Source organism: Pelodiscus sinensis, chromosome 1, assembly GCF_052426305.1.
Source record: "Pelodiscus sinensis isolate ZL-2025 chromosome 1, ASM5242630v1, whole genome shotgun sequence".
Lineage (NCBI taxonomy): Eukaryota > Metazoa > Chordata > Testudines > Trionychidae > Pelodiscus > Pelodiscus sinensis.
Window position 1 is genome coordinate 104097518 of NC_143052.1, and position 12456 is coordinate 104109973.

General features: G+C 43.6%; 1 protein-coding gene across 5 annotated transcripts in view; it reads right to left on the minus strand.

Annotated features, from left to right (window-relative positions):
• The window catches only part of BRAF (B-Raf proto-oncogene, serine/threonine kinase), a 568039-nt gene that overhangs the window by 76952 nt on the left and 478631 nt on the right, over nt 1-12456 (minus strand). For all 5 annotated transcript variants that reach the window (XM_089782036.1, XM_075939782.2, XM_075939791.2 and 2 more), the window contains exon 3: nt 6194-6457. In XM_089782036.1, coding sequence (XP_089638162.1) covers nt 6194-6457 — 264 coding nt within the window. The remainder of the gene's footprint in view (nt 1-6193; nt 6458-12456) is intronic.

Below are 12456 nucleotides of genomic sequence, written 5' to 3' on the forward strand. Positions count from 1 at the left end.
ATAACCATTATCTGATGTTTTTCTAGTCACTGTGTCCTTCAAGATTTTAGAGCTAGCAGAGCTCATCTTCTTGCACCTAATTTTTTAATAGATGGGAAGCAGAAAACAAGCTTTCCATTTTCAGCTCCCAATTGGTTCCCTAACTTTGAAAAAACTAGCTTAATATTCTCAAGTTAAAAATACTCTTTACACTTGCCAAAAAGACTAATGCTCTCAAAATGTGGGTTTAGACTTCAACAAAATCTGGATCTGATTCCAGGTACTCAGCAACTAACTTCCAGCAGCAGTTCAGTAGTTTGACTTCATAGCTTGGCTGCAAACACTGAGTATTTAATTTTGTATTTAACATAAGTGATTTAAAATAAATTATAAATGTGGACCTCAACATAATGTGTGCCTCATCTGGGACAAGGACAGACAAATATAATGATCAGACCACAAGTCAAACTGAGTTAGGTATTGGGAAGTCAGAATCCAAGTAGAGCTAGTAGCCAAGAGAGTCACACTTCAGGCAGACTCAAGTTACCAGAATACTGGGTGGGTACCAGATTACAGACAGCAATTAAATAACTAACGCAAGGACTAATCAGGGTCAGAAACTAGAGTTTAGGGCAGTGGTCTCCAACCTTTTTAACCACAAGATCACTTTTTCAATTGAAGTGCAATGTAAGATCTACCTCAAACCCAAATACTCTTGTCCTGCTTCCTTCTCACCCCTTCTTTGAGGCCCTGGCCCTGAGCCACCCCTTCTCCAAGGCATCCTGCTCACTCCATCTCCCTACCTCTCCCATCCTCACTCACTTTCACCAGGCTGGGGTAGAGGGTTGGGTCTTGGTCCAATGGATTTGGAGTGTGGGAGGGGCTCCAGGCTTAGTACAGTGTGTGGGATTGGGGCTCAGGAGGGGTTTCTGGGTGCAAGCTGTGGGAAGGAGTTTTGGTGCAGGGGGACTCACATCTGGGGCAGGAGGTTGGGTATGGGAGAAGGTTCAGGGCTGGAACAGGGGTTGAGGAAGCAGGATCTGGTTGGGCACCACTTAACTGAGACAGCTTCTAGGTGGTGGAGCAGTGGGGTTAAGGCAGCTTTCTCCTTCCCTGGCCTTGCTCCACTCCTGAAAGCAGCTGGCATGTACAGCAATGGCTCCATGGCAGCACGTGCTGCCCCTCATCTACAGGCACTGAGCGCAGAGCTTCTACTGGCCAGTTCCCCGTTATTGATCAATGGGAGCTGCAGGAGGGGTTTCTGCAGGCAAGGACAGCATGTGGACAGCACGTGCTCTGCCTCTCTCAGAGACTGCAGGAGAAGCAGTAAAAGAAGTAACAACATCCCCCCAAGTATAAGTTAGGTGGGGAGATGAGTGATGGACAGAGTGTATTTGTGAGAATGATAGAGACACACGTGATGTGTGAGTGACAGATTTGCATTGCCAGGCTCCCTCCATCCCCTTCTCTTTGTGTGGCGATAGGATACAGAAGAGGAGGGAGGAGGGACATCCTGACATCAGTGCTCTCCCTCTTCTCCCTCCCACACTGCACAGCAAGCAGGAGGCTCTCAGGGGGGCCGCTCCAAGGCAGAGGGAAGGAACAGCTGACAGTGGGTGGAGGGGCAACTGAAGTGCCAGTGCTTGATAGCTCCCTGGACAAAGCAGTCAGGATCACCCGTCAGAAGCTCCAAGATCTACTGGTAGATCCCGATCTACTGGTTGGTGACCACTGGTTTAGGGCCTACTGACAGCTGAGTCTGCTGCAATAAATGGGCAAACTGTGTAGCTGTTCAGAGAGCTCTCCTTCCTGGTTTATATACTGGTATTTACTAATCAGGGAGTCACAAGGTACTGCCACTCTGGTTTTGCTGTATTTCCTGAACCCAGCCTCACAAGGTCCTTCCACAGAAGGTCAGCTTAAGACTCCTGTGACTCAGCATAGGAGTCAGCAACCCAGAACTCTCAGGAGGCCAAGTTCTAATTCAACAGGATGACAAGTTTAAAATTAAATAGAGTTGTTTTTTTAATTTAAAGCCATTTCTTTTTATCCACTTTGGTTAGCAAGAAATGGAAACTTTTCTAGTAGGTCATTCTTAATTAATAGGACCTGAAATTAACAGATATATTCCAAAATCCCACAAAGTTCAATCATTACTCACAGACTAAGTGTTGTAAGTTTGGAGAATATAGACTGTATTCTCCATGTAAAACAGGAGAAGAGGAGTCAAGGGTAGTAAGAGATAGACAGACAACAAAGGGAAGAGAAAGCGATGAGCAGGGACAGAGAAGGAAAAACAGTGAAAACACTGTAGAAAATGCACCATGATCCACACAGAAAAGAGTAAAGAATAAAAAGCAGGCCAGGACCAATGGTATAAACAAAAACTAAAAATACTGTCTCTACAGTTTAGTGAGGAGGATGTCCAATAATAACGAGGATGAACTAGCTGACATTTCACAGGTACTTATTGAATAGCGTATTTAATCAGAACACAAAGCGCACTACTGTTATTTGTTCAAATTGCAGGGGGAATAGCCACGGAGAAGTAGTATCAGATATTCACAGTTTGCATATGTGCTAAATCATTTGTCAAGCCTTTATTTCAGTCAAACATGGAAGAGAGAGAGAGAGAGAGAGAGAGAGAGAGAGACAATGGATTTTCTAATTCCTTTTTTAAAAGTAGACAACTAATTGCACAAAACAGATGGAAAGCTGTGAAAACAAGCTGATTTCACTTAATGTGCATTTCTTGGCGTGACAACATAACTAACAGATTTAAAAACCAGATACTTCTCCATTAGTTTTTATTAACATTTAATTATTTAAGGCCCACTTTCTCAATCCACTTCTATAGGAACAAGTGTGTAGTGGGGTGTTAGATATCTGGTAACTGAATAGTCGAGTAATTCTTAGGGGTTACTCAACTATTCAATCTGGCCGCACTCCCGGACAGTCCCGTTACCCCACACTGCTGCCCCAATACGGAGGCAGCAGCACAGGGTATCAGGCAGGAGCCAGTTTGTGAGGGGAGCCATTTTAAAAACCAGTTCCCTGCACAGAATGGCTACCTGCTGCCCCATGCTGCTACCTTGGACACAGAGACAGCAATGCGGGGTGGCAGCAGCCCCTGTCCACGGGGAATACAAGCTCCCCATGGACAGAGGCCTCTCTGCCTTCTATGAAGCAGCTTCCGTCCATGGTGAGCCTGGGCTCACCACAGACAGAGGCTGATCCAAGCAGCAGCCCCCTGTCCACGGGAGGTCCCAGTTCCCCACAGACAGAGGCTATTCCACACTGTCCGCAGAAAGCTGGGACCAGGGACCCCCCCCCCCCCCAGACAGAGGCTGCTGCAAGGACCAGCCTCTGTCCACAGTGGGCCTATGCTCATTGCAGACAGGGGTGGGTTACATGTAGATGAGAGGGAGCCTGTGCAAACCAGGCCAATTAGGGAGAGGAGCAGTCAGCCAATCGGGGCCAGGCAGGGCCTATAAAAGACTGCAAAACTATGGGGAGCTCACTCTTGTCCTGACCAGCAGGGTCCTAGGAGGGGCAGGAGCCAGTGGAACTTTGGATGGAGCAATGCTGAGCAGGTGGCTGGAGGGGGAGGGGGAGGGAGAGGGGCAAAGAGACTCTCCAGCCCAATACCTCCCAGGCTATGGGCCTTAATTCAAGTGCCAAGAAGGTGCAAGGGTACCAGGGAAGTGGCGAGAAGGAGATGGCTGCTGCCAGAGGGCTCCTGGATCAGGAACCAGAGTAGTGGGTGGACCGGATTCCCCGATCCTGCACCACACCGGAGCACGACCTATATAGACTGTGACTTGCACCTGAGGCAAGCAGCTCGATTTGGGGCTGCATTCGGTGTTAGTGGTAGGTGAATAATTCAAGACACGGCAGTCCAGGGAGCTACATGGGTCCAGCTACAGGCAATGGGGACAGCAGGGAAATGTTGGGAAAGACTGTCCAGAAGGTGATGCACTCTAATAAACTAAGCAAACTCCTTATGTGACCAGCAGAAGGCACTGCAGCAGTGAGTCAAAAGTACAAAATGCTTTATATGAAAGTTGTGAATACCTGTGATTCAAGTTATGTAAAGGACTATTTCTAGCTTTGGCACGTTGTAAGAAATGGGTCCTTAAAACTGTCACAGTCCAAGCCTGAATCAGTGAAGCTAAATTCCAAATCCTTGCTTTGACTTGATACATGTTTGAGGGGTAGCATATTTTTGTGATCAGCTTTTTATAATAGTACATTAATCAGCTTAGTTCAGAAAGGTCTTGGGAACACATTAGGATTCATCCCTCATTGATCAATACTTCCCATTTTCACTTTTGGCCAAAGAAAGTGTACTCATTCCGTAAGGATAGTTATGGTATTATCAATAGTGTTCATTAATACTCTATTGGGCTCTCTTTTTCCATAAACGCACACTTTCAGAGGTCCTCAAACTCTGCCATAGTATAGACTAGACCTTGTATATATTTCCTCTTGAACCAGCCATTATTTACCATCCTTATGAAAACTACAGCAATTGGAGTAAAATATTTTTTAAAATACTACTCACACTACTTTTTTTTTTTCCAACTTTCCTTAATGCAACAAAATATTTTGTAGGGTTTTTTTTATTGAAGCATTACACAGCCAATTTTTTTAAAATTAAATAGTATTAGGTACTAAAAGTTCGAGTCCCCATGCCATTTTTTGTGGCTTCACAATTATTTTCTATTTTTAAAGTGTTTTTCTACTGAAACACCCCCCTCCCCCCAAAAAAGCAGGGAAACAGACCATACACAAAACATTTGTAAAGGCACAACAGTAAACAGTTTTAAAAAAATACAGAAAACAGCTCTAATTTTGCAGTGTTTCCCAAACAGTAGGTCCTTGATCTACCACAGGTGTCCTCCCCCTACACTGGTTCTCATCTCCTGGAAAGCAGTTGGCAGTCTGAGGAGTGGGATTGGACAACAGCAGCATGGAAGAAGCAGCCTGAGACAATGAACAGTCAGAAGCCTGGAAAAGATGGTGACCCAGTTGGCCATGAGTAGAGAGTAGCCCGCTGGAGCTGCAGGAAGGGGCAGGACTGGGAAAAAGAGGGCCAAAGGGGTGCAGGGAGCCAACTGGGAGGGTTGCATATGACAAAGTAGGTTTTTGCACACAAAAGCATATGCCCAAACAGGACTCCTCATTGTTTTAACTGGGGTAATGGTAAGTTCTCCAAGACGACAAAATACAGTTGGGTGGGTCACCTTTGTATAAAGTTTGGAAACTGTTGACTTGTGACATTTTAACTATTAAACACAAGGTAGTTGATGTAACTTTTTATTGGATTAACTTTTGTTAGTGAAAAAAACAAACTTTGGAGATACAAAGAACTTGAAAGACTGTTTTTCGAGGGATGTAAAAATCCCATTTAATTGGTTAACCAGTTAAACATCAGGTTTAACCAATTTAAGGGGGGGGGTGCTCCAGCCCAGCTGGACTAAAACTCCTCCCCTCCACCCCACACTCAACCTTAGTTGTGGCTTGACTGGAGTGGCCTCCCCACCGCAAACAGGGGTTACTCCAGCCCACACACAGTAGCAACTTCCTCACCTACTACTACTCCACCACCTGCTACTACTCCACATGGATGCAAAAAAAGTTAGCTCTACTATCTTGTTTCCTTCTCACTCTCCGCTGCCAAGGCTGCTCTTGGTAATCAAGAGCCTTGTAGAAGTCACTGGAAGCAAAGAACCAACACTATGACCTCCATCTGCTTGTAAGTCACCAGCAGTTCAGAGACCAGTTTGGAAACCAATGAGTTACTTGCAATACACATTACAGTACATAGAAATAGAACACTAAGCTCCCAACCCAAAAATATACAATGAAACAGTACTAGTCAAAACTAAGTCTGGGTAATAGCTATGCTGACTTAGAACAGTTTTCAAAAATCTGGGCATCCATTTTTATATCACTTAAAGTTACGATTTTGCCCCTTTTGTTGCACATAACAGAATCAATCTCCTTGGTATTACTGCTTTGTACAGTGTTATTTGTACCGAAGTTGAAACAATCAACAGACTTTGGAAGAACACAAAAATTATGTTACACATTTTCCTTTCATATGTCTACAGATACATTTTTTTGCTTCTAGGTTTCATTTATACAGGGATAGAGGTGGACAGATGCACAAAAAAGTAAGGTTATGAGCATATACGCAGGGCTGACTCACCACTGTCCTCTGTTTGTTGGGTAGGAAGACTCTAACAATAGGTTTTTGTGGAGACTTGGGGTTATTCCGTGACACATCTGTGGGGTTCTGATAAACTGAAAGGGATGAAGGTGCTACAGAGAGGCTAGAGGAGGAGGAGGATGTAACTGTGTCTGTTGAAGCAGAGCTGGAGACAGAGAAATCGGTTCCATTCCCCATGGATTCTAATAACTGCTGTTCTCTCTGCTGTAGAGCATCTAGCTTGCTGGTATACTCTTCATAGGCCTGTAGAGGGGAAAAATATTTGAACTCAGTTAGGCATCTTGTATGCATACGATGAATTGAGTATGAATTTGTAGCCACGACACCCTGAGGCTGCAATTACAAAATATCCAAGTTACACAAAATTAGGCCTGATCAGTTCCGGGATAGAAGACAAGACAAAAACTGGAAATACAGAATCGTTGCTATTAATACAGTGAGCCAAGTTGAATACAAACTATCCAACAGTGTCCCTTAGTTGAAAAAACAAAACATTATGTTTAGAATTTTTTTTAGTTTGTCAAATGTTTTAATACACACACAAATATGGAAGCTGTAGATTTTTCCAGCCTAATGAAGGCAAACCCTCAAAATAAATATGAAACCTGCAATCAGACATTTTCAGTCAAAACATACTATTAACAGCCTAGCTTTCTTTGCAACTGCAGGTTAGACCTCCCTTGTCCAGCACTCTTAGGACTGGGTCAGTCCCAAATGAGAAAATTTGCTGGAACAGAAGAGGTCCCCTGCCATGGGCCCTCCCAGCCCACCAACCCCTCCAGCTGCTGACTCGCCCTTCCTCCTCCCTCCCTTTTTCCCCCACCGTGCCACCAGACCTCCCTGCACCTGAGCTTTCTGGTCCAGGATCATCAGTAGTTCTGCTGGGCCACAAATGTTGCTGGAACAGAGAGTCCTGGTTTAGGGTGGTACAACATGTAGAATGTAAGTGTTTCTGTTGGCGTGTGTTAGTTAATATGATCACTAAACTTTCAGATTAATTGCTATGGATCTGAGTTTGGAAGTTTAAGAAAGTACACACAAATACATGTTCTGCATTGCACAAACTAAGATCTCTGCCCCCAAGGCCTTGCCATCTAAATAAATGGAAAAGGACAGGTTTTCCTCTTAGTCCTCCACACAAGAAACCAAGCCTACTGTCAAGGTGCATAGTGTCTGCTCTGACTATTAGAGGTGCTTGCTTATGATAGAAACATTTAAAAATTTCCAACGTCAATCCACTTCTCGTACTTTTCATATACAATGTTTTCTAGCTCTAAATTTCCTCTGGTTATATTTTATAGTAAGTTTCATGTGCTTAACTGGTCTTAAATTTTTATTATTAATGATTACAACTGAACGCACACACACTTTGAACATGTGAGTCCAATGCCCAGGTGTAGAGAAGCCATTAGTATTCACTAGAGATGAAAATTAACACTTTCAATGAGCCTGCCAGAAGCACTATATTGTTATTTTTGTATTTCTGCTTCACAGCTGCTTTGAAGGTTCAGCTAACCACTTTGTCTTTGTTGAGCAAAGTCTTCCTCATCCTCATTATCAACCTTTACCAACTGTTGAGGATGGAGATGTGCTCTGAATTTGTAGCATCATTTCTATGCTAAGAGTGACAAAGAATTATGACTTCATTGCAATTACGAAAATTTGTGAGGTAACAGATCTCAAAGAGAACCATGAAAACTGAAAAGGAAATGATAAACCCTTATACACTGGAAACAGGTCTAGCACTTCACAAATGGACACCAAATTCTTCCCTAAATTATACTCCATTGTAAAAAACAGTTACTCTAGATTTCTCCAGGTGTAAATGAAGGCAGAATTTGGCTCAGTCTATAGAAGATGACCTTTCTATACAAGTTCCTCTCCCACTTCCAGGAAAGTGGAATGTTTTTCCATATATAATTCCAGTAAGAGTTATAGGCAGTGAATTATTTTAAGACAAATGAATATCAGAAGTCACGAGCTTCTATTATAGTTTTGCCAATGTACTTTTTCAAACCTATCATTACTTCCTTTTTTCATAAACATTAGCTCAAATAATGTTTTGTAACATATACAGTATCACATTGCTACAAGATATTTGTGAGCTTAACATAGTTCCTGGACAAAATTACACATTCTTTTCAAAATATTCAAAATGCTTATTTTGGCAGCTCAAGATATTGCTAGAGGAAACGTAAGTTATGTACAAGTAACTTATCTATGAAGTATAAGTGACAGACCTTGGTAAACTAACTTGGGGCCCCTTCCCACCAAAGTCAATGGGAAAAAAATCATTAAATTTAATAGGAACAGGGATGTTAGCCTTTAAACTGTCAGTCAGAATAATGGAAGAAACAGCAAAAATCATGTCACAGGGCTGCTCTTGCAACAAAAAACAAATTTAGATAGTCTAGACAAGGCTTTAATAGTAAAAATTGATTTCTGCTCCTTTTGCTTAAACTGGTTGTTTTAGCTGCTGAAAAACAAATGCTTTAAATAAACGGGAGTCTTAGAAGACCTAGTTAGCTGAATATTCTTGCCCACACTAGATATCCATGACTGGATTTCAGCAGTTTGTTTAGACGTCAATCCCTTTTATAATCAGGAAGCAACAACAGAACAGAGCACTGGTCAGAACATTTTCAATTTAATTTCATTTTGTCAAAGCCAAAGTGTTTGAGACATATGGGTTTTGACCAATTACTATAACACATGTAACCGTCAGCCGCACAGTTGCATCATGCTGGAAAAAAGCCACACAAAATCCTCCTACTAAAAACTTCATATGGTTGAAGATATAAAGCTATTACAACAGAAAGGTTGACCTATGTTAAACTTCAGTCAGAAGAGACATCACCTCTACGGAAAGAGGTAATAAACTGCATTGACACAAACAGAAGCTGTACCCGTCTATTCCAGGGAATTGCACTGGGGCAGCTACACAAATAGCTGGCCACCAATAGCCTCCAAAAGTACAAATCCAGACAAGGTCTTAATCAACACGGATTTATACTCCTTTCTTTGCTTATAGTGGCTGATTAGTTGCTGAAAAACAAATGTTTTAATTAAATGGAGTCTTAGATCACACCTCCACTTTATTGTAAGGAAGACCTACATAAAGATTAGCATAATGAATGAAGTTAAAATTGTAATAGGGTTTTATAACAGATTTCAATCCAATTGTTGATATGTTAAGTGTTTGCTTTTCCAATAAAAGCAAGCAGTATTCTGGCTAAAGGATAATTTTGGTATTTGCTTTTAGCTCCATACAGAGCAAAGAAAATAAATGCACAACAGTGAAATAAGATGTTAAAATGCGGTTAATTGACTAGTCGATGTAATTTCCATCAACTAGTTGATAGGCCTTCCACATTCCTCCTTTGAAATGTACAAGAGCCCCTCCTGGAGCTCTTGTACATTTCAAAGGAGGAATGTGGAACTCAGCATACAGCTGGGGGCCAGTGGGAAGTCCCACTGACTCAGGGTTGCACGCGGCATGTCTGCTTTGAAATGCAGAAGAGTATCCAGCGAGGGCTCTTGTGCATTTCAGAGCCATAGAGCCCAGTGTCAGTGGGGGAACTTCTACACAGCATGCCACTAGGAGCCCAGTGTCAGCTGGGGACTCCCCCGCTGACCCTGGGTTCTGGGGAAATGCTGCGGGGAAGCACGGGGTCAGCGGGGGAATCCCCAGCTGACCCCAGGCTCCATGGCTGCCCCTTTGAAAGGTACACAGGCGGCAGTTTCAAAGGGGCAGCCACCGCCCAGCTGATCCACAGATCAGCTGGGCGGTGGTTGCCCTTTTGAAAAGCCGCCTTGGGGTTTCAAAGTGGCAGCAAAGGGGGGAGGGCGGAGAGAGAATATCGACTAGATGACTAGACAAAATACTATCCGATAAGCAAATGCACTCAAGCACAGGACAGTACATGATTAAAAGCATGCAGCATCTAAGATTAAAACTGCAGTTTTTAAAGCCTTTATATGCTTATCCAGCAACTAGAGCTGGTGCAGCATGTTTGGATCACCCCCTTTTCACAAAGAACCTGGCACCTGTGTTTTGCACCAACTGGAGTTTGTGGAAAGTGTTATTAAGCAAGCCAACCCACAAAGAAATTCAGTAATCTAATCTTGTTATGACAGAAGTATGGATAACCATTTCAGAGCCTGACATGTCACAGGAATGGATGCAAGCTGTCTATTCTCTGACAGGTAAAAACTAGCAACAGAACTTCAATTTCTCAGAAAAAGTAGAATCTGAAAGACACTCAACTTTTTACAGAAGCACAAGGTAGAAACCCTCCGCAAGCATTATGTGTTTGGATTTTCTGACAACGTAACTGTCAATAGAGCATGAGATTACCAGTATTCAAATTCACTGCTACGTGAGTAATGACATAACCACTCTTGGCCTAAGTTTCCTCCATTTGAATGAAAATGGTAATATTTCCCCTGAACACTTTTGAGGTATTGGGAGTAAATTTGTGCTCAAAGTGCTCTAGGCTTTGGATGGAAGGTGCTATGCAAGTGCACAATATTGCTAAAACTACTTTTTCCTACTAAATGTTTTACCTTTTCACAATGTTTACTAAACTATCATGAAGGTCACAGAACAGAAATTCAAGTCGGCAGGAACATACACAAGCAGCAACCTCAGCAGGCACTGGAAAAGGGACTATTTAACACTAACAATGTTATACTGAAGATTGCTTTCTAACAGTATAATCTGGACACTGTCCTCTTTGCTGATGAGATTTTTACTCCAGCCCTCTCCCTTACCAACTTCACCTGAGCCTCTACTCAACTGTCCTCCATACTCCATCCTCTTTCCTCCACTCTTGCCCTCTTATATCCTCCCCAGACCTCCATGATCTTCTTTCCTAAATTATTTTTCCATTTGGAGAATCTCCTAATAAAACCCCACGGCAGAATTTTTGTAATAAAAGTAATGAATTTATCATCAGTCTGCATTTATGTTAACTCTTGTCCTCTACTCCCTAGAGGTCTTGTAGATTTAAACTATAAGGTCTTTGGCATAATGGCAGTGTATATTCTGTTTGTACAATGCCTAGCACAAGGCATGTGGGTCCTGTTTTTGGTTGGCCCTTGGGCTCTACCATTCTGCTGCTAATATTACTAAATTTTAATTGGACAGTAGCCCGTAAAAAGTGCAGTTGATAAAACATGCTGATATATTACGCTCATCTGCTCACTAATTTATAGACAAAAGTCACTCACAACAGGGCTCCCTGTTAGTGTGAATCTATGAGATTCTACTGCAGTGGTCACCAACCAGTAGATAGGGAGCTACTGATAGATCTTGGAGCCTCCAACAGGTGATCCTGACTGGTTTAGCCATGAGGCTAGCAAGCATAGCACTTCAGCTGCCTCTTCTCCCACTGCTGCGCACCTTCTGCTCTTTGCCTTGGAGCTGGCCCCCCAGGAGCCTCCACTTGCTTGCAGAGCAGGGAAAGGAGAGGAGGGAGTGCTGATGTCAGGGTGCCTCCCTCCCACCCTGTATCCTGTCTCCACAGAATGAGGGAAGGAGGAGAGGGGGGACAACAGGACTTGGGATGGAGGGAGTTTTCTGGCTGCTTTTGTGAGTGGTGCAGGGCCAGGGAAGGGGTGAGCCTGCCTTAGCCCCATTGCACCACCACCCAGGAGCCACCTGAGGTAAGCAGTGTCCAGCTGGAGCCAGAACCCAAGTCCTACTCATGAGCCCTCTCCTGGCATCCCAAGCCCTTGTCCTAACCCTAAGCCCCTTGGACCCAAACTCCCTTACAGAGCCTGTACCCTGCACCCCCTCCTGCACCCCAATTCCCTATCCCAGGCTCAGCTCAGAGCCCGTCACACTCAAATCCCTTAGCCCAAAACCAGAGCCTGCGCCCCAACCCTCTGCCCCTGCCTGATGAAAAGTTGGGAGAATGAGGGAGGGAGGGCAGAGTGAGCAGGGGTAGGGCCTCAGAGAAGGGGCATGAAGGAGGCAGGGCAAGGGTACTTGGATCCGAGGTAGATCCTGGATTGCACAAATTCAAAAAGTGATCTTGTGCTTCAAAGAGTTGGAGACCACTGCTCTACTGCATTTTACACAATTAAATGAAAAAGTTATAATATTTATACTCAGATGTTAAGGTCAGAAGGGTCAAACATGATAGTCTCATGTGACCTCCCTACTGCAGGTCACAGAATTCCCCCCCCCCCGCCCCGCCCAGTAATATAGACTACTAAGTTCTGGTTGAGTTACTGAA